A 25,369-nucleotide genomic window follows, 5' to 3' on the forward strand; every position below is an offset into this window, starting at 1 on the left:
TTGCCGTCACTGCAGAAAATCCCACTTCACAAAGATAGGAGGTTGGGAATGGAAGCAGGGTTTTTAATGCCTTTTGGGCTATCTCTGGATATTCTGCCTTGACTTTAATCCAGAACTCTGGCACAGTTGTGGTCTGAAACGTACTTTTAAGGCCACCGTCATTTGCAATGTCCAGCAGTTGATCTTCTTCTTGCACGGACAGGCTCGATTCACCAGGTTTGTTCACAAATGGGTCGCGGATCCATTCTTTCGCAGTCTGTGGGTCTTTTGTGGTCGGGAAGTACCGCATTAACTCTTTCAAAAGCAAAGACAGGTGATCGTGCACCAGCTGGGAGAATGATGGATCAGGCTCAGTCTCTTCCAAAATCCCCGACAATGTTTGAAACATGTCAAATATCCCTCGGTTCACTCGCCGTCCCCACAAATCCAGTTGGCCTTTGAATGCAGCTACTTCATCTGCCAACTTGAAGACAGTTGTCATTTTCCCCTGAAGTGACAGATTAAGTTAATTGAGCAGGTTGAATATGTCACACAAATAAGCAAGTTTTGTGACCCATTCCTTGTCATTGAAATGTGCTGCCAGTGGTGACTTTTTTTCTGAAAAAAACCTCTGCAGCGGCTCTCGTAATTCAAACACTCTTGCCAATGGGATCTGCCTTTAGATAGCCACCTTACTTCAGTGTGTAAGAGAAGGCGTTTGTACTCTGCGTCCATCTCCTCACAAAGTTGTCAAACAGACGCGAGTTAAGGGCATGCGCTTTGATGTGGTTAATCATTTTAATGACATCATTCAACACGCTGTTGAGTTCAGGTGACATTTTTCGGCTAGCCAGCATTTCCCTGTGAATGACACAGTGCGTTGACTCGCTTTCAGGTGCAACCTCCTTTACCCGAGAAGTTAAACCAGAAAGCCGTCCGGTCATAGCAGCAGCTCCATCCATGCATATGCCCACACAAAAGGACCAATTTAGTTTTCCTGATATGTAATCATCCAGAGACTTGAATAGTTCTGCGGCTGTGGTGTTGGTTGGCAACAATAGTGCACATAACATATCCTCCTGCACATCCTCCTGATATATATATCGCACATAAACAAGTAGTGTCGCCTTGTTATCAACATCAGTAGACTCGTCAACCTGGATTGCGTACCAAGGTGACTTATTAACCCTCTCCAACAACTGCTCCTCAATATCCTCTGTGATATTCTCAATTCGCCTAGTGACGGTACTGGCTGAAAGAGGAACCTGTGCTATCTTTTTAACTGCAGCCTCTCCTAGAAGTTCACGGCAAATGTCTTTAGCAGCGGGCAGGATCACTTCTTCACCAATAGTAAAAGGTTTCTTCGCCTTAGCAATACGATTAGCCACTAAGTATGATGCTCTCAGTGCACTCATATTTGTTGATGTGGTGGCCATCAGTAATTGCTTCTGCCCTTCTTGTTCACGTTTTTTTCTTTCAAAAAACTCCAAAGGCTTGTCGTTTAATGCAGGGTGCTTGGTCTCCAGGTGCCGAAGCAGTTTTGAAGGCTTCATTGACTCATTTGCCAGCTTGTCGCCACATATTACACAGAGCGGGCTCGGCGCATGAGAATCACCTGTAGTGATAAACCCGTATTTTAAGTAAGACTCCTGATATTGTCTTTTAAATGAAGATGTACTTTTCTTGGAAGTCGTAGGCTCTTCTTCTGTCTCTTCATTGGGCCTTTTCCCCTTTCCAAAGAAGCTCGCCAAAGATGTTTGTTTTTTACTCATTTTTGCTATCTTGTCGTTTTAATTTTCGCGGTAATGGCTGGTGACGTATCACGTGACCGAGACCTGTCAAGAGGCACAGACGCATGCGCCATTCCGCCAGAAGTCACTTTTCAAAATAAAACATATTTAGACTGATAATCAATAATAAAAAAAGAAAAAATCAAACGTTTTGTGCGTTGTGGGTTGCGACCCGGTACCGGGCCGCGACCCGGTGGTTGGGGACCGCTGTCTTAGAGAACCACAAGTACAACCCAAATAGGGGGAAATTAATGAAAGGGATGACTAGCCAAAATGAATCTGATTAAACCATATTTGTGAATTCACCACTAAGCTCTTCAATGTTTTCCTCTAGGTCACCTTGGAAGGGTCTCCCTCAGCTGACTAATGAGAATGGCCAGCACTGCCAGTACAGCTGTGAGAGCCAAGCCATATCCATGGCTCCAATGCTGGAGGTTTTGTATGACCTTTGACCAAGACAGCATACTCAACAGTGGTTAGTTTACTGCTGACCTTACACACTTAAATATTGCCCCAATGCTCATAGACCTCACAGCATCATAGTTTCATAATACAGTTAGAATCAGAACTAAAATCAATACTGAATCAGAGTCAATTAAGTGTCTGAAATATTTGGTTTTCCCAAAGCCTTTGTGTTTTACCATGTAGTACCAGGAATAATATAGTTGGTGATTTTGGCATTGTATTGAAAGCAGATATAAACAAGATACAGGGGGTAAAGAGCGTATGACATGAATCAATCATCCCTGGAGAGAAAAACACAGCTGCTTGTTCCTGGTTTGTGTATCAATTTTGACAAAAGAGTATACTGCAATTGTGTTGATATAACAATCTTGTTGTTCTTGGTTAATCCACGGTATGACACAAAATATGGTAAGCCTCAGAACATTTTAGCTAAGGGATGGATGAAAGCAACAAGCAACCTAAAGTTAAATGAAAGTAGAATTCTATAGATTTCTACGGAGGAACTAACAGTGTTCTTCTATAAGGTTTTCCCTCGTGGAGCAAGCTGTCTCCTTTGCTTTATAATCTTGGACAGTTGGGATGAGATCTAAAGACTTTAAAATCCATACTATATGATACATATAATACACGGTAATTATCAAACCATTCAATGAGCTCTCATTTCCAATGTTTTTTTCCTTTTATTTCCTCAACTGTCTATACCTCTAACCAGAGAATTATATAGTAACAAAGTAGTTGCTTTCATGACTGGTTAAGGTACTATTTATGCTTAAAGGTTGTGCCCCTCAGAAACAAAAGGATGAACATGGGCTATAGAACGAAAAACAGTATTTCATGTCATGTAATAAATAAATATTAAAATATAAAATAACAAAGCATGGTGTCTTCTTTGTGATATATTTTAATCAACAATCTGTTGAAGATATTTACCCACATCGTAATCATACCTTACAAATGAAATAAGAAAAGATGAAAACATTTTTATGAATTTAGTCAAATAGATAGAGACAAAAAAACAATAAGAGAATTAGAAATTCAAATAAAACAACTAAAAACTATGGAAAATAATATATCTGAAAACTATAATAACATATAATAATATCAATAATTTACATGTTAATAACACTTATCAATCAAATTACATATTTAATAATATTATTCACCATATAGATATTGTTCGAATGTAATTCTTATAAATGTATATCTTATAAACTCATACAACATTTATATAAATAAATATACAGACTATTATGAAAATCTTACACGGATCGAGATATTAAATTATAATATAAATGATAATGCCTAATTAAAACGAACATTTGTGTTATTATAAACTTAACATTGCTTTCAGAAAAACAGGAAAAGCCAGTTACTGGAAACACTAGAGACATATAGTGCCCCTCCCCTTGCTACAACAGTATATTTTGGGAACTCGTTGTGATAAACACATCAGGTGTACTGTATACGTGGCCTCCTCCCAGTGGCCCATATATCCTTCCCCCCTCCCCCTCAGTCATTGTTTCCAAAACAGACCCCACCTCAGTTGCTCTGTGACTAGCAGGTATCTGGTTTCACCCACAGTAAATACACCTGAACTGAAAGACGATTTACCGATCATTACATTGCTATGGAACATGTTGCTTTGCTTCTGGTGTTTGTTGCTCCTTTGGTTCGGTGCTACAGTTCGGGTCAGGTTGAGGACAGCTGTGAAGATATGCAACCCCACCACTCTGGGCTCAGCCCACAGACAGAACCAGCACCCTACACCGTCACAGCGGACCACAGTGACTACAGATTAGGAGAAGAGGTGAAAGGTAAGCATCAGGCTTACCTACATTTTTGGTTGATTTCATGCAGCTTCAAAATATTCACGAATAAAACACATTCTAAACCTGACAATTATTATTTCTGTGATTTACCTGTGCCTGTAGAGGTTTGAAGGAACAGCTGCTGCCAACAATGTCTCATTCTTAATAAAGCTGTCTGAAGAAAAAGCATTATGTGAAATGGACAAAAATTCAAGGTCATAAAGTATTTGGATGACGAACAATATATATTATGGATCAAAGAAACATGGCTGAGTTCTCATCTAGATGTTGTTATTGCAGATTTTTTTCCAGTCGGACAGGATGGATCAAGTGATTATATTGGAGCATATTTCTCAGTCATTAAGGAGAATTACCATATATATTCTATATGGTAATTCTCCTTAATGACTGAGTTGTGTCCATTCTTCTATATTATAGAAGAATGGACACAACTGTGTGTATATATATATATATATATATATATATATACACAAGTAACACGTCTAACAAGTAACATGTAATTTAATGTAATGTAATGGATGTAGGAAGGGGCTGATCCCTTCACAGCTCAGTAGACCAGTACCAGTGACTGAAGCGGATTCTGGCAGTCAGTGAATGGAGCAAAGTAGAGGTGTAGTGTGGGAGAACTTGGGGAGGTTGAAGACCAGTCGGGCTGCCTCCTAGGAGGGCGATGTTAGAAGTAGAGAACATTTGATTGTCCAGGGTCACGCCCATGGTTCCTTGCAGTCTGAGTCGGTGAAAGAACAGAGGTGCCAATGTTGATGGAAAGATCATTGATGGGAGAGTCCTTACCTGTGATGAAAAGCAGTGCAGTCTTGTTTAGGTTGAGCTTCAGGTGCCGAGCAGCCATCAACTGAGAGATGTCAGCCAGACACGCAGAGATATGTGCGACCACCTGGGTTTCAGACCGGGAAAAGAGAGTAGTTTGCCCATAAAAATAAAGAAGAAGATGAAGGACGCATCCTTGCCAGTCCGTGCTTCTTAATTGATATCTTTCCTTTTCAGGTACGAAATAGTATTTTTGGCCTTCGAAATGTGTAATATGGGTGCTTAGATGTTTTGTTAGTGTTTCATCAACATTCTGACCAGTGTGTGACGAGTGTTTCAAAAGCATTATTTATATGTTTGCAACACTCATAGTGTGAGGAGCCAGCTAAACGATGATTTAAAATGGAATTCAAGTTTAATCAAATTATATCAAGAAAACAATGGTAGCTAAAGTCATTGGAAAGTCGATATTCAGCTGTTTGAGTCACGGTTTGATTCATGTAGTGCTGCAACTAATAACAGTTTTTAATTTATTGTATAAAAACGCTCAAAAAAGTACTTTTTCCTTTATTTTGTCCAGAAAACTGCATTTCTAAATGTTTGCACAAGTCAAATCAACACGCAAAATGTGTGTTGATTTGTCACTTTAGGTTGCTTGATCAAAAACAATGTTGTTTTTATAGTATGCTATCTGCAGGGATTAAAGCAAAAAAAAATCCTGAGCCTGAACTTTTTAGACTCATGCAAACAACTATATACATGTATGCAGATTATTGTATAGTGTTCACAATGGTTCCCAAACTGGGGGCCATGGCCCCCTTCCGTGGCCGTGACCCCCCTGGTGCCCCCCTTTTGATAAAAACACTCTTAAATAGTGAATTTTGAGCATGCTGTAGTAAATGCACTCTGAAATTTAGGGTACATTAAAAGGACTGATTTACTTTTCAAACAGTTTTAATAAATCAAATAATTCAACAATTTCAACATTTCAATAACTTTGAACTTTGTTCATCAGAAATAAAATGGCAAATTAAATACACAGATGTTAATAAAACCAATAGAAAGTTATATCAAGTAATATCAAAACAAGTAATCAAAAACATTAACTCCTACATGAAATGATAACTTAAATCAAATAGAAAGAAATAAACAAGTGCATTTGTATCTCCAAAGTACTTTTTAGTGGGGTTTAAGTTATCAAAACTAGATTCAAAAAATGAAACAAAGTGCTCTATTTTTTCCTCTTTTTTCCGGGTTCTGAGTCATCCGAACTCTTCCTTTTTCCAGAGGTAGTTGAGGCTATTGAAGAGGATTTCTTGGCTGGACCATGAAACAGAGAAAATAACTTTGGTTGCCCAGAGGATGCAGTGGATGGCCCAGAGGAGGAGGCAGAGGGCCCAGATGAGGAAGCAGAGGGCCCAGATGAGAAGGCAGAGGGCCCAGATGAGGAGGCAGAGGGCCCAGATGAGGAGGCAGAGGGCCCAGATGAGGAGGCGGAAGGCTTATTAGTTGCCCCAGACGAGGAGGCAGAGGGCCCAGAGGAGGAGCTGGATGGCTTTTTAGCTGCCCCAGAGGAGGTGGTGGAGGGCCCAGTGGGTCGAAAAGGTCTTGTTTTTGCAGAGGAGATGGTCTTTGGTGAAGGTCTGGTTGGTCTAGGTGAGGCAGCTGGCCTAGTGGAGGAAGAGGATGGCCCTTTTGATTTCTTCGCCTGGGTCACTATTCTGTTTGCCACCGCTGTAGACCTCACCCTCATGGCCTCACTCATCCTTTTCTCCCTCATTCCCTGTTCTCTTGCCTTCTTTTTCTCTAGGTGGAGTTGGTATGTTTTATAGGAGGAAAGGCAAGAATTCCTTAAAGGCTGGTCAATTAACATTGTTGAGGCCGTCCACTTCCTGGCTTTCATTGTTGACTTAATTATGGCGAGGCTCTCATACGTTTCCACATTCATCCTGCACCTGTCTGCCTCCAGTATGTCATCCATTATGTTGAAAGACCCCTCCACCAGCGGGCCTGTGAAAATTGAAAGAGGGGCTTTCACAAGTTTGATCAGGGTTGGGTATCTCACACCTCTTTCTGAATTTCTTAGAAGTGCCACCTGACTCCACCAGTCCACATCCACTCGGCTGTTTTCTTCAACATAGGTATTGGCCAGAGGTACCAGGTCAGCATCTATTTGGTATGCACGAACCTCCTCCCGCAGTGGGCCGAGTGCTTCAGGTGGAACCACATTAGGCAAGGCCTTCCCTAATGCCATGAATGCTGAACCTAAGGAGTCACACTGTATGAGGGATGGGGTCAGAGCCGAGAGTGAGGTGACCATGTGGTTGTCGAGGGGAAGGTTTTTGAGTAGAAACTCTGCTGCCTTCATGTAGCCCTCTCTGAGGGAGTTGTACAAGTTTCCAACCCACAGTGTCTTCGCCACACGGGCCTTGGTCATGGCAGAGTATCCATATTTTCCAACACACAGGGATTTGTTAGGCAGCTGTAACGCTGCATCCCGTACATTGATCTTGAGGATCTCTTTGACACTCAGGGGGATAGCTCCTGGCTTCATGAATTTGCTTAGCAGCTCTCTTACCAGTGCCAACATTTCAACATGCAACAAGTGCACCATTGGTTTCTCATGTTGCAGTTTTTTCAGAAATGCCTGAAATGTTGGAAGGACACCTGTAAACATACAAAAAACATTTAGGCATGTTTCCATTAGTTGTAATTAAAACTTAGAACAAGACATCAGTTACTACTATGCAACTAGGTAATTACAGTACAGTTACTAACTATACAATGCTGTAAGGAATTCTCTTGAGGTGGATTACTTTTGTTGAAAAATAGACCTAACTGTTCCATTTGCACCTTGTCTTAACTAAAAAGCTATGCCATCCAGGAGAGCTGGGCCATTACCACCAAGTAATAAATAAATGTATGTAAACTAGCCATGGATTTTCCTACTCATTCAAGATACCTCTGAACAGGTCAATCAAGACTGTGAGCCTATCAAAATCTGTGAATAGCACAGAGATGCGTTCCTTCCGGCTCTGGTTTGTTTGGGTCCTGGATGCTGTGGCCTGTTCTCCTTGCAGAACCTCTATTCTGGCCCTTTCCTGAGGCGAGACCTCGTGCCTTTCAAGGACTTGTTTGAGTAACTTTCTGGAGTGCACACACACACACACCCACGTTATGCTCCCTCTTATAAAACCATATGGGGATTAAGGCTGCATGTTATAACATACAGCATTATAGACAATACACTAATACATCCCTATTTTATTTTTTTAATGAAAAAAAAAACTGTCAGTAATGCAATATTTTTATCATATCATCATACAGCATATAGCTGGCAGTTTCATGTGTTGCATTAACTACAGCAATACTATAAAGCCGTTATAGCCACTATTAAAAAAAACAGCTTGATTCTGCACTACAACACATTTTCTCATAAGGGAAGGCTATAGGCCAGAATATAACACATGTTCAAAAAAAGAAAAGAAAAAAGCTCCTTAAAAAGGAAGGTCGTTTTATTTTCGCGCAAGACAAAATAGTTATATATCAACTATCAATCCCAACGGGGTGCTGCTGAATGACAGCGCAAGGGATAAGACGCGGCTCGTAGGTGTAGGTTTCGGATGTTATCAACATTTAAAAGCACGCATGTATGCCAGGTAACCGCACGGGTGAGCAAATAAAGAGGACCTCTGCTGTGTACTCTGTGTTATTTTGTGAAGAGTGCTCATAGAAACGACTAGGCTAAAACTACACAAGTCCCGACTTTGTGTCCGACTTTTACATTGGGTTTCGCCGCACACAAAGACAATCGCAATTGTCGTAAGGGGGGGTCTCAGCCGAGAATCGGACACGATAGTCGCGTATTTTGAGCCAGGCTGAGAGGCTATACTGTGACAAATACGATTTAATTCACACACATTTTTAAATGCTTTGTACCTACCTGTATTTATGCTCTTCGCCCGGATCCAGTAGGTTGTAGTAGTGCACAATCAGGACATCCAGGAGTTCTCTCACCCTATTGCACACCTCCAACATCTGCAGGAACCTGTTACTGATGGGCCTGATCAAGCTCTTCGGTGTAAGATGGAGTAATCTCTGGAATTCCGAAAATATTTCTTTCTGTTTCGGAGACTTCTCTATGTCATAAAACACATCCGAGCAGAAATCTTCCACCTCTGCCTTGAAAGGGCTCATCATGGCTTTTGCACCGTTAGAAACCATATGGACTGTGTCGCCAGATATATCCAGCAGGTGCGGGTTCTCCCTGCGCAACTGTGTCTCGAGACCGGACTTCTTTCCCCGCATAACCGCACAATTGTCCAGTAAAATACTGGTCACCTGCTGCAGCCCTAAACCATAGGACTGCAGCACATCCTTCAATTCCTGGGTAAGTGCTGCAGCATTGGCTATGTTCATTTTTCGACTAGCGAGGTGTTGCGTTTTAACAGCATTTTCCTCATTGTCAAAAAAACGAACAAGAACATTGAGGACTTTATCCATGTTATTATTGGTGGCCTCGTCGACGTTCAGGGAAAACATGTTGTTTTTCAGTTTGGTGGAAATTTGCCTTTTAAACTCAGGTGTTATCCCGTGAGTGTTGAAATAGCTGGCCAGCTGATTTGAAATGGACATTTTACTTAGTGCAATTTTATCTTCCGCTACTTTTTTACACAGCTCGACCAGGGGTTGTGATAGCGTGAAGGAGAGGTCGTGTTCTGCGAGAAATGCACACACCCGTATTTTTAACTCACACACACGGTCAGTTATGGAAGCCGGTACATCAGATGTTGTTGTTGCTCCTGGTAAACGCGTCGTGTGTGGGACAGCACGAACAGCAGCTAGGTGACGAGGGTCTGATTCGTGTTTACGAAGAACCTTTTTGCCGCTGGATGCATATATTAGCCTCCTGGAGCACAGCGTGCAGAAGCAAGCGCCTGTCTCACTCAACTTCTTACACCAACTGCTAAATGGTTTGCCATCTCGTCCAATCTCCTCCAGCCATACCCAGCGCCATTTATTTTTCAGACCTTTATCTATCTCGAGGGTATTTTCCCCTGGTTTCATGTACTGCATCGCGCCTGCTCCTATGCCCCTCTCTCCATTAACTACAGTCACAGCCTTCGTAGTAAGAGAGTAGGCCTATCTGTGCTACAGTTTAGTTGATCGAGGCGCGTTGTGTTAAGGCCCGCCCCGTTTTGCTTCTGATTGGCTAACACTGTTTAACATCAGAACTGGACAGCGGCGCTTCTTTCCTACCATTGGCAGAGAACGAACAGACTCGAAAGCCGTGGAGTTATCGCGTTTTGGGTTTAAAAAAAAATATATATATTTTTTTTTTTTCCACTCCAAGTGCTGCAGGCCGGAAATCCGGCCCGGGGCCGGAATACTTTAATCCATGTATCTGTAAAACTAGCTGCTTGCCGTGATGTGCATGTCACTTTATTCCCCACCAATAAGTCACTCATAGGGATTTGTTTTTTATTGAAAATTAAAAAGACAGTATGAGTATAAATATTAACAGTTTATATGTAACTCAATACATGTCTTCTTAATTTAGACAACAATATATGTTCAGATATGCTACAAGCTAAGCAATTTGTCCTAGCTGACTGCAAAATAACTCTTTGAAATAGTTTAATCATTAAATTGCCATAGTTTTAATAAGTTAGTAAATGGGTAGTGCTGTACCAGAATCCCTTTACAGCATGCTCACTGTGTCCTTCCCGTGTCCTATACTGCCCTCTGTTGTCTGTAGCGATATGCAATTTTTACATGAACATGCTTTGGAGGCATGGAGAGTATAGCTCAGTTTATACAAGACAAAATACATTACAATAAACCTAAAATGTGACCACATATTTTGTGTGCATCACATAAACCCCTATACATTTTTTAGATAACTTTCTGGTTTGAGCCCTCAAGATAGGCATCTTTAAAAACTTTAAAATAAAATGTTTATCCCAGTGCACTTTCCCTCTGTATTTGATCAATCTAATAACGAGCTCAAAGGGACTTTTAAAAATCATCACTTTTCAAGTCAAACTGCTTCAGTTGGATAGCAAAGTAACCTCTGAAATGGAAACATAACGCATATCTTATTGTTACATTTAATGTTGAAATATCATGTTTACATTTAACCTGCATGTACATTGTCTTTTTGCCCAAGGATGCAAAATGTATTTAGGTGTAAACTTTAAACAATTTGGTGTGTATGGTAATCGCATGTTTGCCAAAACGTAGTACATAGGCTCTGCGCTCAAATCATTTCAACTTTGACCTCTATTGTTGCTGGCCTTTTTAACGTGCGACCAATCGGATGACAGAGATGAAGCAGCGCAAGCTAGCAGGGAAGGTAACCATGAAACAAAACTGTATTAGCTGTTTTCACTTCAAGACTTTGAACTCAAGATGCGTTAGTCAAAGGACAAATCGCGTATCAAGTGAATCCAACTTAAGTGTCCTGTTATATCTTAATTCATTGTCTTTCCTTAGGTCAATAACACACTTTTTTTTATTTACCGCTGTAGTTCAGCTCCATGCTCCAGCCTCCACACCATTCATTGGTTTCCTGCTACAGGCAAGAGAGGTGGGGAGTCGATCTACTGTGGGCACCTTCACCCTGGGTGCAGGGACTGCTCAGCTCATCACCTGCGATCAGAGACCTGTGAGTTTCCTACCATTCAGCAGACTTTATTGTGTACAGCATGCAGACTTTAACAGGCCACAAAATGTAGCATTTTAAAAGTCCCATACACTGTCTTGCTAGCCCCTGAAATAATATTTACATCATGACATTTTGGTCAGAATCAGTGATACCTTAATGTTCCCAGGGGAAATTGATAGTTGTTACTTTATACAATTAATAAAATAAAATACAATGAATTATATAATACAAGAATTAAGATGAGCAATAAAAGTTAAACTATCATAAACATTAACTTCAATAAGAAGATTGAAAGTCAAGTGCCAGCATATTGGTGTTGAAAGCACTGGTAAGTCAAAAAACATGACCTTTACAGTGCTCAACAGCTTGTCAAGGCGAGTTTAGCTGCAGTATACACAATCCGCCGCGAAATCTATGGGCGCCGCCATCTTTGCCTGCCGACATCGCTGAGTTGCTGGAATGTGACTTGCCGGTGCCCTCTAACGGATTTTCAGTGAAAGCATCCTGCTCGCAGACTGCTCGTTAAAATGTCAGGTAGATAAGGTAGTGACAGGTATTAACAAGAAAATGGAAAATTTGATAGATGACGTCAGGCAGTGGCCAAAACTTGACAACAATAAAACCTAGCTGTCATTACTAGCTGTGTTGCTAATATGTTCACAAGCTTTACACGTTGCAAATACCTATTAACCACGACCAGTTGTTCTTACAGGTATTCAGGATTATTTTATTAATCGTCTGGCATGCGATGAGCTTCAGAACGCAAACTACAGGGCACTGATTGAAGGTCAGAATTACATGAGCTCCGGATGGATTGGCCAGATACTACATGCCATCGCAGATGAGATCCTCAGATTGAAAGGTGTAGTGAGGTTTTCACAGGCAGTGAACTCGTACCATAATGTGTCAGTAACCATACAGAGAGAAGATGGCAAAATTCTCGAAGCAGTGTGTGACTGCATGGCCGGCCGAGGGAAGTGTTGTAGCCATACAGCAGGACTACTGTACAAAATTCAAGATGCAACAGCGAGAGGGTTCACAGGCTTGGCCTGCACAGACACAGCATGTGCCTAGAACCGGTCTACTTGTGACAATGTAGTGCCAGAGACTGTGGAAAATATGCAAACACAACATAGTAGTCCCAGAAAATGTATGAGTGTCATTTCTACTGCATTTGAGACAGATGAAAATGTTATTGCACATTTTTCAGCACCAGACATGGTTGGGTTATCTATGGTTCCTGGAACCATTTTGAATCATGTGTTGACTGCTCAGCCACAGACTGCACACACTGAAATAGGTCCACCTAAAGAGCACACAATGTGTGCAGAACAAAAATGCACACTTTGCAACACAACAGTTCAAAATTATATAAAATGTGGGGAACAGGATAGGCAGAGATTAGAAACGGAGACCAAGGGCCAGAATAGTCAGCTGTGGCTGGACCAGAGAAAAATAAGAATCACCAGTAGTGAGGCATCTGAGGTACCAAAAAAGGCAGACCCAACAAACTGGGTTGAAAGAAAACTTAACACAAGGTTTTCTGGAAATGAGGCTACTAGGTACGGTCAACAAGCTGAGCCTTTGGCTAGACAATGTTTCGAGCAGACAACAGGGTTTACAGTGGAGACTACAGGCCTGGTTGTGCATGATCAAGAAAATTGGCTTGGTGCCAGTCTCGATGGAATAATCACAGATACTGACAGAGATACTATTCTTGAGATCAAGTGTCCCACACCAAAAAAGCTTGAAGCTCATGGTGGCAGTCTACTAAAAATGATAGATTCAAACAAATACGATGTTAGATTGAGTAATGGAAAGTACGTTCTGAGGAAAACAGCATCTGGGTTAGGGTACTACTATCAGGTCCAGGCTGCAATGCACTGTGCAAAAAAAAGGAATTGTAAGTTTATGGTGTGGACCCCAAATGAACATGTGATCGTAGATGTACCCTACAACGAAGAGTGGACAATGAACAAAATCTGCCACCTGAAGAGGGAATTGCACACGGGGTCATGAAAATGTGTGGGCTCAAGTAGCTATTACATAAAGATATTAATGTGCTTTCACATGACAACTTACCGGTAATACACATATCAAGAGTTCGACATTTGTTCACGGTTTAAACCTGTACATTTTAACTATCTACATTGCTGTCTGAAACTGTTGGATGCTTTGTTGATTTTTCTGTTGAAATACAAATTAATATTTGGTACACACACACACACACACACACACACACACACACACTTCAGGTGTTTCTTCTTCATTCAGTACTGTTACGGATTAACTGAGGTTGCAAATTACATAACCCTGCACAAATACTTACAATCTCATCAACACTGTGCAACCTACCAGACATAACATTACACAAAATCTTAACATTTTTCAGCCTTCAAATTGCTCGCTCAATGTGAATTCTGACATTTGCTAGGCGTCGTGTGGATGTCACCTCATGTTCAGACAGCTCCTTACGTCCACGTGTGAATGCAGGAAGAGCTAGACTCACTCCTGGAGGCAATATATCCATGATGGTGAATCCGCGATCTGCTCTCATCACCAGGGATCAGGTGATGAACAAAACCACTGTTCTTTGTAATGAAATTATCACTGGCCCTTCCACCAAAAAGTTTTGATACAAACATGACATAGCCATTGGGGGCTATACAGTATAGGAGTTTGTATGTGTTATGATGTTTGTAATTACTATAAGTTTGTGATCTTTTTCTTAAGTTCTTTGGCCTTTGTACAAAGACCTCTGTACAGTCAATGATGCATGTAGCTTTAGGATAATTTTTGTGAAATGACTTGGGCCTGATTCTGTTCATCGTATCCCTGGGCAACCAAGCAATCACCTTTTCCCTCATAAATCTGGCAAGGATTGGTCTCCAAAATGTAAATATTTCAGATGCCGTGCTTCTACTCACTCCAAATCGTTTACCCTAGTCCAGTGTTTCTCAAACTTTTTCAGACCAAGGACCACTTAACCAATATAAAAATACTCACGGACCACCTAACTCCCCCAATATCCCAAAACAAGATTCAAGATTCAAGAAGCTTTATTAATCCCGAGGGAAATTGAGGTGCAACAGTTCAATACAAAGAAGGAAGGAGAAATATACACGTACGCGCGCTGCCAGTCCCTTGTGTTTCCCAGTCATTGCAGTTGCACCATCTGTGCAAATACCAACACATCGTGTCCAGTCGATATTATTCTGCAGGATGAAATCGTTGACTGAGTCAAAAATGGCTTCCCCTGTGGTGTTGGTCGGCAGGGAACGACAAAACAGAAATTCATCCTGCACACCGCCATCATAAATGTACCTTACAAAACGCAGCAGATTTGCCTCATTCACGATATCAGTTGACTCGTCAAGTTGCAGTGTGAAAAACTGGCTTTGGCGTAAACGTGTGTGTGATCAGGATCGCTCAGGTTGAAGGCAAGAGACGGAAGGGTTCGGGGTTGGGCAAAAATAATACCGTTTATTTCGTAAGAAACGTGCACACAAAAGACAGCTCCCCGGCACTTCCAGGACGGCAAGGCCAGGACAGGTGTGTGTCGGCTTCCCAGGACCCAGCCTACTGCAAGACAGACCAGAACCAGGTTACCAACATGCTTTATATTAACTGACTGATTACCTGATTCCGATCAGCTGTCTGGTCTCCGGCCTAGCCACTCCCCTCACCCCAGCAGCCGGCGCTCTAACCACACCCGGCTGCCACAGTGTGATCAGCTGATCTTTCACATTTTCGGCCATGGCTGTTATTCGCCGCTGGACAGTATCATTGGAGAGGCGGACCCTGTTAATTTCGTTGCTTGCTTTCTCCCCAAACAACACATTAGCCATAACCTTGGCAGCTGGTTTGACTAAATTCTCACCTATCGAATGAGGTTTCCCTGTTTTTGCGATGAAAAGGGATACCCTGTATGAGGCCTCTGTAGCCTTCGCATTTTCCCCCGTCGCAAAAAAATGTGAGGGCGCCTTCGTCATGTGTTTTTTCGATCCATCTTGTCAGTTGACAGCTCAATTGACCGCGCAAATCATTTATGACGTAAGATCGTAACTTACGTAGCTACGAACCTACGTAGCTACGCTACATCTATGCTACACTCTATACTAGTCATTTTAAGACAGTTTGAGAAACACTTTAAACTTATAATATATTAATTTCAAATGTGACATTTTACCAAAATACTCACAGACCACTAGGGGTCGCTCACGGACCACCAGAGGTCCGCGGACCACTCTTTGAGAAAGACTGCCCTAGTCAGTAAACAATAAACCCAAACGGAGTCTCATTAAAACAAGCAAAAATTGTTCATGGACGGCCAATTTGGTATTAAGTGGTTGTGAGCAAAAAGTCAACAAGTTTCGCAAAAGTTGCCAGAAACTGTCAGCACATAAACCTGTTTAAAATATAAAGTCTTTGTTGTTTAAATTCTGTGCTGACACTGATGGTGTTGGGTCCGTTTGAGTGCCACAGTCCTTCATCGGCTTGTTACCGCAGCTGAAACTGTAGTTGTGATCTATGACATCTGGCCACTGGGTTCCGACATCACACGTCTGCAGAGGCATATTCTCCAAATTCCCAACATCCACATCTGTTTCCATAGCTTCAGGTTCAGTAGTTGAGTTCAAGTGTAATGGCTGAAGACATCTTCTTTTGGGGGGAGGTCTAGCTGGTGTTACCTAAAGGGAAAAAATAGAAGAGAGATGTGCATTAGTTAAACATGACAATCAAGCATATTTAAATTAACAAAATGCAATGCAATAATATGGCTATCCAAGAGACTTACTTACATGACATTCATAACCCATGATCAACACAGGATAGGGGTTTTCTGTTGTGGGTCGTCCGTCAGGAAAATGTATCCCACACACCTTAGAGTGGTAATGAAGATAAATACATAATGAGCGATGCATTGGTTGTAAAAGTACTTCTCAAATATGTGTGAACAAGATAGCACTTTAAATAGCACTCTGCATTTTCACTTTCACTTATTTAACATCAAACATGCACAATTGCACTTTACCATCCTATTTATTATGATGCGTGAAGGGGGTGTATATGATTGTTCTTCTTTTTTTGAGGGGTGAGGGGCCAAAACTGTTGTTTATCCTGTCCTGTCCATCTTATTTGTTTTGTCTAGTCTCTTGTGATAAGTCTCCTGTTGTATCAGATGAACTATATGGCACGAATTAAGCTTCCGCAAAACTTTGTGCAGTTCCAGTTACACAGCAACATGAAAACTCTAGCTTTGTTTTCGCCTGTGGCTAACGATATTGTTAGCAAACTTAGCTAGCGCTGTTTCACTGTATGTTACACCCACTGCATGCAACCTGTGGCATTAACAGATTGAACAGTCAGAGCCAAACTTACCCAAGTGTTCTTGTTTGGCTTGAAGCCATCTCGGTTTATGTATTTTATCCACTTTTGACGCACATCTTGGTCCTCCGCTCGACCAGGAAATCGATGTAATCCGTAAGGCCGTAAACACAGGCAGTCAATGTGCAACAAAGGTTTGTGAATTTCATAAGCGGCTTTATGCCAGGCCTGTATTTTCACACTGTTGTTAAAACAGCCGACTACACAACATGTTTTTCCCGGCATTATTGAACAGCTTACGTACTAAAAAAACAAAAGAAAAAGAAGAACATTTCGCATCTGCAACAACCGCCTACAGGACCAACATGCTACAAAGCACGGCAAGTCACGTGATTCCAGCAACTCAGAAATGGCGGCGCTGCTTTACTTCCTGTTGCCCCTTTTGACTCGAAAAAGACTTGCTACTTTTCCTAAACCCAAAGATTTAAAAGTATGTTGTCATGGACCGCGCTATCTCTCTTTGAACCTGTGTGCATCTGTGTGTGAAACGTGTGTGGCATGACATCCAATCAAATTAGATCCACGTTGTTTTGATCGGACAGCATCCAACCAATCAAAGTACTGAACAACCAATGAGGCGGAACAAACTATAAGGCACCAAGTAGGCAACAATGTTACCACGGGTAGTTTCGTTTGGATTTATAAACTTTGAAGTGGTCAACAAAAAAAGAACTGCAGTCTGTAAATCATGCGGGACGAAGATAACAGATGGAGACGCGACAACTTCCAACTTCCAACTTCGTTCGACATTTGAAGTTGCACAAAGAACGTTAAGTTTTGAATGAAAGCCAACACTAGCTTAATGGCTAATTGCTAGCTAGCTACATATCAATGAGACTGTAAACGTCACCTTGGCTTACGAACAAGCTAAAATGTATCTCCTGTGGGTTCATTAATGGATAAGTTCACTATTTTGCACTTTGAGCCCCCTTTCTGGTTAGTCTTGGATGAAATAGAAATGTTGACGATTGGTCCAGTCCCCAGCTTTTGGCTAATTTGGAATCACCCCCTGCTTCAGAATGGTTGGCTACAGGCATTCATAACATTGTCCTTAAAACAACCCTAAACATTAATTTTCAAAGATGAGCAACTCACCTTGTGGTAAGTCACTACTTGACACAGCCGAAGGACAGAACGCCCTTTTGTTCTGGGCACTGAACATGAAGTCTCTTCCTTCACTCTTCCGAGTGGCCACCAGAGTCTTGGCAGTGCCTGCCTCTAGTGCTCCAATGGAGCGAGTTTTCAGCTACACTGGCATCATACTACGTCCCCACCATGCACAAATGACTGACAGTCTTTTGGCCAATTTGATCTTTTGCAAATGCAATGCAGCATAGGGCCCTGACATAGAAAAGCACAACTCTGTTCATTGTCATGTTAATGAAACTTCACATCTAGTCCCCTTCCACACACACACACACACACACACACACACACACACACACACACACACACACACTTGTTGGGGAGTGAGGATATCTTGTATAAAGTGGTGACATGTTTGAAAAGGATAAGGTTACACTTAGGTTTTGAAATGAGTTAAAAAGACTGAAAATATTTTTTATAAAGTGGTAACACATTTGGAAAAGTTACATTCAACTGTTTTTGTGATCTTCCAAATACCTATTTGAGGGTGAAGACATGTTTTTTAGTTCAAGGCTACATTTAAGTTTTAAGGTGAAGAGTGTTTTGCAAAAATGAGGATCTTTTGAGACAGTTATAGTGCAATAAGCAATGGAAATACAATGTCAGCGCTTTCTGTGGAAATTACATTGGCCTTTGTTTATTTCAAATGTGTTTGAACAATGTTCTTGGTTTGATAAATATATACAGATCTTAAAAGCATACATGATTTGTGTAAATATTATTTCTCCGTTGTTAAAATGACTCGAAAGGACTTGAAACTCAAACGACAGGACTTGGGACTTGACTTGAGACTTGTCGGTCTTGACTTGGGACTTGACTCGGGACTTGCTTGTCTTGACTCGGGACTTGAAAGCAAAGACTTGAGACTAACTTGTGACTTGCAAAACAATGGCTTGGTCCCGCCTCTGCTCTCTACGTGTAAGCCTCAGGCAAACTTGTGCTTAATTTATTTGTGAAATATAAATAAATTATTGTTATATTTTCGTACACTTCGTCTTGACTCCCATGTTCTGGTTATACCCCACCAACCGGGCTGTAAAAGCATGGAATAACACAGAATAAGCTAACATATTAATATGTATAAGAAGAAAGCACACATTAGTAATACTAGAGTAAAAACATTTAAAAAGTAAAGAATAAAATAAGTAGGTAAGGACACATGGCTAAAAATGATGAGCAGCAACCTCAGAACTTAGTGATATATGTAACACAAGGTGTTGAGACATTATAAAAATATGATTGATGGTGATTAATGCACAGTATTTTAATAAAAGTGTCCATATATTGCACTTTGCTGTTTATTGCACAAGATCTCAACAGTCCGTATTATGTGGGGTTCTACCAAGGGCCGTGGTTGTACAGTCTGACCACTGCAGGAAGGAAGAATCTGCGGGAGGGCCCCCTGCACTCCGAAAGTCCTCAGTCTGCTCTGTCCCTTCTTGTACAGAGCAGCAGAGTGATCAGTCCTGTTGTCAGTGAAGTCTGCAGTGTAGAGGTTGAAGAGAAACGGTGCCAGTACTGTCCCCTGGGGGGCCCTGTACTGCAGATGATGGTGTCTGAATGGCAGTCCCTTGTCCTTACGTATTGTGGACGGTTAGTGAGGTAGTCCAGAATCCAGGTGGTGAGGTGGTGATCCACCCTTGAGTGCTGCAACTTGTCTCCCAGAAGCAGGGGCTGGATGGTGTTGAAGGCACTGGAGAAATCAAAGGACATGATCCTCACAGTGCCCCAAGTCTTCTCCAGGTGGGAGAGGGACCTCTGCAACAGGTAGAGACTGATGGTCTTGATGCCAGTCCATACCTCCCTCATGTTGTTTTACTCTGGTAGCTGGTGCTGGGACAGCTACACCCCCTTGCCCTCCTGTAGATCCCCCCCTGGCTAAACTGTCCCTATGCCCACACAGATTGGGTTCAGGTACAGTATTCAGTAAAACAGAAGAAAATGAAAAAAATCGTCAAAATGTCAACAGTAATGTCATTAACCTTCAGATACACTGTATGATGACGTCTTTTTTCTTTTCTGTCTTTGTTTCCATGTTTTGTTTCTGCGTGTGTGTGTGTGGTGTGTGTGTGTGTGCATCCAGAATTCAAGTGTTTCTCATAGATCAACTTCTTTGAAGACCTCGATTCAGGTGACATGGAGATCAGAAGCATCAGGAAACGCGAAACCCATTAAGTTCCAGTAAAGCTGAACAAAACTAATTTGATCCCAATGTGATTCATTACTTTCCTTAATCCCCATGTGTTTCAACCTCAATTAATTCTAAATGATTTGGTTGTCTTTGCAGTGCATCCTTCGTACAGAATTACAGGATATTTTGGGTTGATGTTAAAAGCCCTACCATGACCTTCACTAATGACAGTACTACACCACCAAGTACAACAATCACAATGCATCAACCTTCGCCATTTGCTGTAAGTAATATTGATGACAGGAACAAGATTTGAAAGTTGTTCACTTTTCTTCTATTTTTTCATCATAAAATAATAGATACAATATCTTTGTGTTTATCTGGTAATATTAACATTATTATATATGTTTCCTTTAGATAAGTATTTCCCGTGCAGATTGCGGTGTCACCAAGGTGTGTTTTAGTCAGCCTTCAAACTGTGACCCTACAGCAAGTGCTGACTGTTATTTCATGTCAGCCATGATGTTGTCTTACACTGATGCAGCTTTCCACTATGAGATGACAGGTCTTTCTGATGGATACATCTCCTTTGGATTCTCAGATGATCAGATAATGGTAATGTGAACACAAATTGCTTGATTTTATTTTACTGTTTTATAACAACTTTATTATGGCTCGCGAGCAGAATTGTTTATATACTTGCCTTTGAAATTGGTGTCTCAGGGCATTCCATATACATCATCCATCGCAAGTATCGGAATATTAACGTAGATTATTTTTATTGAGATTCTCAAAAACAAATGCCATGCCATATTCGAACTCCAAGCATTCATCTTTTCTCCCAGATGCAAATGAAAGTCAGGCTTCCCCTGTTTTTTAAACCACTTTTATAATTTTTATCAAGAAATCTTGGTTTTTTAGTATGCTTATTTATTCTGTGCTGCCTTCTCCCCTTCCTCTCATTGAGTATTTTACAAAAAATGTAGGTTGAAACACAGCAGTGCACTCAATGTAAACCAGTGCCACGGTCGAGAGAAGCCCAGAATGAATTGGCCTCCTTGCTCAAAAATGTTTGAGGAATTTACCTATCGATGAAGGCTTTGTCTTTCGTGATTAGTTTCTGATGTGGTTTTGTTGCTTATGGTGTCCTGCTGGCCTGAATTTCGCTTCATGTGTTAGTCAGGGTGAAGTAGTTATCTAATTGGAGTTGTTTACTCTCAGAAAATGTGGGACAGGTTAATTGAATGATGAAATTGAGAGATAACAACAGAGAGCAGGACTAGCTGTGTGTGTGGGTTAGAGATGGAGGGGAAGAAAAGGTGGTGGTTTTTCTAAATGCATAAATTAAAAAGACGTTATTGAACCATTGACTCAAAGTGTTGATGCGTGTGTGAGAGAGATAGAGACAGAAACAAAGAGAGAGAGTACATGAATGTTGGTGAACTAAGTTGTCGGCTGGACTGTGCAGTCGGTCGGAATTGATATCTGGTGTGTGCAGGTCGTGTCCTGCATCTCAGGTTGTTATGTTACATTACAGTACATGTCCCCTCCCTGGCTTTTGTTAGCCAGTGTACATTGCAGTATACTACATAGAAATGAACTGGAACTGTCCCCCTGCCTCTGTCTGTACTTTCCTCATTTGAATGCCTTGGATTTAAAAGGTAAACCCCCCCTCCCCCTGACAATACTTCTCATCTACCGGCCACCCAAATCCAACTCAGCTTTCATTCCAGAGATGCACGACCTTCTCACTACACTCTGCGCTACCACTGCCAACATTATAATACTAGGAGACATAAATATTCACGTTGACACCCCCTCCTGTCACTATGCAGCCGAGTTCCTACACCTTCTGGACTGCCTCAACCTAACACAACATGTTGATGTCCCCACACACTAGGGGACACACACTTGACCTAGTCATCAAAAACTCTGCCTCCATTAGTAAACTATCAGTTTACGATCTAAGTGTGTCGGATCACAAGGCCATCTCAATGGAGCTTTCAGTCCTGCACAGTGTTGGGTGTAAGGCGTTACAAAATGTAATACAACACATATTACTTATTACTGTATTTTTAGAGTAAGTTAAATTGCATTATTACTGTCTGACATGTAATACGTTACAATACTTTTGCGTTACTTTGAGTTACTTTCACCAAAATAACAGCAAAAGTATGGCTTTAAATGCTAAAATGTATTTTAATGCAGCTCATTAATTATAAGCTATCTATCTATCTGGCGGTACATGCTAAAAATTACGAAAAGAGCTAGAAATTAAACTCATGCTCCGTTTAAGTGGGTTAAATAATATTTGATACCGGTAACATTAAGTCCCTGTTTGTTATTAACAACATGTTAGTGGAGCCTCGGCATAGCCCAGTAAGCTGCTGTATATGAACGAGTCTCTATGGCAATGTTAGCTCACCTTGTCATTGGTGCGTTGCTTTCTTTGCTGACAAGCTTTCTAAAAGTTGGCGATTCCACAGAGGACAGAGGTTGCATATCTTCAACACTCTGCCATGAGTCTCTTAACTTCTCTGGGTTCAAGAGGCATGCAGCCTGAGAGGAAGTTAACTTCTGTTGCTTTGGCCTGCGTGTACTAGTGTCTTTTTCTTTTCTTTTCTTTTCTTTTCTACGAGCCTGCAGCTCTCCATTGCGAATCTGTTTCTGCAGCGGTCTTAACCAATAGTAATCACGCTTACTGAGTTGCTATTCTACCTGCACAATTATTTCTCAGGTGTCGGAATGTCTCGCGATGTTTGTGAATTCTTTAAAACAAAGCACATCATTTCGGTTTAAAATGTGTTGTAACTGCGTTACAGAGAATTGTAACGGGTTTTATATTACCCACATTTCAGAAGTAATGCGTTATATTACTGCATTACAGCAAAAGTAATACATTACTGTAACTCCGTTACTTTTGTAACGCATGACACCCAACACTGTATATATATTTATATATTATATGGAATATATATATATATATATTATATATAATAATAATATAATATTATGTATATATATATATATATATATATAATATTTTTTGTTGTTTTGTTTCAACCATTTTAATCTGTAGGACTTTGAGTTTTGTTTACTCAAATGTAAAGTGCATTTAAATAAAATGTATATAATAAGATTATTATTATTATTATAGTAGAAGTAGTGGTAGTAGTAGTAGTAGTAGTAGTAGTAGTAGTAGTAGTGGTAGTAGTAGTAGTAGTAGTGTATTTGATAAGAGTACCTTAAATGCTTTACTGGAACAAAAATGTTGTACATTTTGGAGGAATTAATTTTAAGTTAAGAATGTAAGAACTTTTAAATAGCCATTTAAAATATTGTTTTAGTAACTTGGCCCATAAAATTGTATTGCCTCATTATTGTGAACCTCTCTTTTAATGATTTTATTATAATTTTTTCTGCATTGTATGTTTTTAGTTATGTCTGCTTTCCTGTTCTAAATAGCTGTGAATCTGGCTTTGGAAAATATGAAGCTGATCATTTTACCAACCAAAACCTACACCCACTGTTTTTTAATAAACTCTGTGTTTTCGTAGGGAAACGACGACATTTATATCTGCGGCATAGGAAGAAACGGCCTTTTGCAATTGCAACACGCCTTTTCAACAGGACGATCAGCTCCACAAGATCTTCCTCTGGTACAAGAGTTAATCTGATCCTACTCGTTTTTTGAGTTTTTGACAGTGTAATGCCACAATTTTACTGCTCGCACTGTGAAACATGTAATGATCTGTTTGACAATGAGTGAACTGCACATGCAACTGTATGGATTATATTGAAATTGTTTCTAATTATCCACCAGGGGAATGTTTCAGATGTAAGAGTGTCAGTGCAGGATGGGGTGATAAGCTGTTCCTTCACTTCCATAAACACTTTTGCTTCTCTGAGGACCTCTGGCTTTAACAAAACCTACCATCTCATGTTTGCGCATGGACCCACCAGCAACGGTAATGAAGCTATTGTTAAATGGTAGGGGAGGAAACTAGCAGTGGAAATGGACATTATGATGGGGGACTATAGACGCAGGCATGAAGATATTTCTCACGACTAGAAAAAAGGAGTTTATCTTTCTTCAAGCCACATAGTGAGAATAACATGCTGATTGAGTACATTAGTGAGAAAAAAAAGTTGTGAATATTAGTTAAATCAATAAAATGTGTTTGGCTGTGAGGTAGTGTGCTTTTCTGCCTGTGTATGAATAGGTTTGGATGGGTTGATGCTGACTTGGATATAGTATGTACAAGCGCTTTGAGGTCGTAAAGACTGGATGAGTGCTATATAAATGCACTCGGTTTACCATCCATATTTTTCTGAAAGAAACATGACTTTGACTCTTACAATGTCACCAAAACATATACTATCACCCTCCAACTAGGTGACGCCTATTTTAATGTTCTGAAAAGGCCGATTGGTACTTCAACATCTTTTGCTTTGGCATTTATCTTTTAAATGACTTCCTAATGGGAAAGTGTCACAATGGGCAGGAAGTAACTGCTAGCATTATATCCAAAGTTCTACAAAAAAACAGAAGCAACATAATCATCCCCGTCTGTTTTGTGCATTTCCCACAGGGCAAATCCAGTTCCATACAGGTACCTTTATCAGCACTGACAAGGTGGACATATCCAGACCTCAACTTGTCAGAAAAGCTGGTTGGCCATATATCATCAAAGCACATGGTAAGAGCCTTCCCACACAGTTTCAACAGTAGCGCTAACTGAAACTCTTTAAGACTTAAAAATGTATTAATTGTTTAGCCATCAGCAGGACTTACTGCATTACAATGTGATTATGATTTACTGTAGGTGGTTGTTCATTGCTTTAAGTGAAGTAAAAAAATATTTCTATGCAATGTTGCATTTACAAGCACGTGCCCGATCCGGCAACCAGCTGATTCTTTAATCTATCTAGTACAAAGCTGGACTAATTTATGCGTCATTTTATCAAGTTTTGCTGTATACATCACGGTAGACAGAAGCTAATACGGTTTGACTCCAATCCTTTAGACCAGCGGTTCCCAACCTTTTTCAACTCAGTGCCCACTTAAAAATAAAAAAAATGTCCACGGCCCACATTCAACCATTAACAATACGGTGGCTAAATAAACTTCTCAAATTACTTTTTATTTCATCTATAAAAGAAACTGCCCATCAGTAATAAACAGAAACAAGAAACTAAAAAGTGA

General features: G+C 40.7%; 2 protein-coding genes across 5 annotated transcripts in view; both read left to right on the forward strand.

Moving 5' to 3' along the window:
• LOC134858060 (glycogen debranching enzyme-like) overlaps window positions 1–3,109 on the forward strand; it is a 63,892-nt gene extending 60,783 nt beyond the window's left edge. Inside the window, 1 exon segment of the mRNA XM_063873927.1 lies at window positions 2,104–3,109. Coding sequence (XP_063729997.1) covers window positions 2,104–2,221 — 118 coding nt within the window. The 3' untranslated portion in view covers window positions 2,222–3,109.
• A 720-nt stretch (window positions 3,110–3,829) lies between these two features.
• zgc:163022 (putative ferric-chelate reductase 1) overlaps window positions 3,830–25,369 on the forward strand; it is a 49,895-nt gene continuing 28,355 nt past the window's right edge. For all 4 annotated transcript variants that reach the window (XR_010168369.1, XR_010168370.1, XM_063912668.1 and 1 more), the window contains exons 1-8: window positions 3,830–4,048; window positions 11,362–11,498; window positions 20,116–20,213; window positions 20,320–20,446; window positions 20,581–20,778; window positions 23,721–23,822; window positions 23,987–24,131; window positions 24,756–24,863. Coding sequence is in view for 2 of the 4 variants with exons in the window: in XM_063912668.1 (XP_063768738.1) it covers window positions 3,862–4,048; window positions 11,362–11,498; window positions 20,116–20,213; window positions 20,320–20,446; window positions 20,581–20,778; window positions 23,721–23,822; window positions 23,987–24,131; window positions 24,756–24,863 (1,102 nt within the window). In the remaining 2 variants the exon portion in view is untranslated. The remainder of the gene's footprint in view (window positions 4,049–11,361; window positions 11,499–20,115; window positions 20,214–20,319; window positions 20,447–20,580; window positions 20,779–23,720; window positions 23,823–23,986; window positions 24,132–24,755; window positions 24,864–25,369) is intronic.

Source organism: Eleginops maclovinus, chromosome 21 (genome assembly GCF_036324505.1).
Source record: "Eleginops maclovinus isolate JMC-PN-2008 ecotype Puerto Natales chromosome 21, JC_Emac_rtc_rv5, whole genome shotgun sequence".
NCBI classification, from domain to species: Eukaryota; Metazoa; Chordata; class Actinopteri; order Perciformes; family Eleginopidae; genus Eleginops; species Eleginops maclovinus.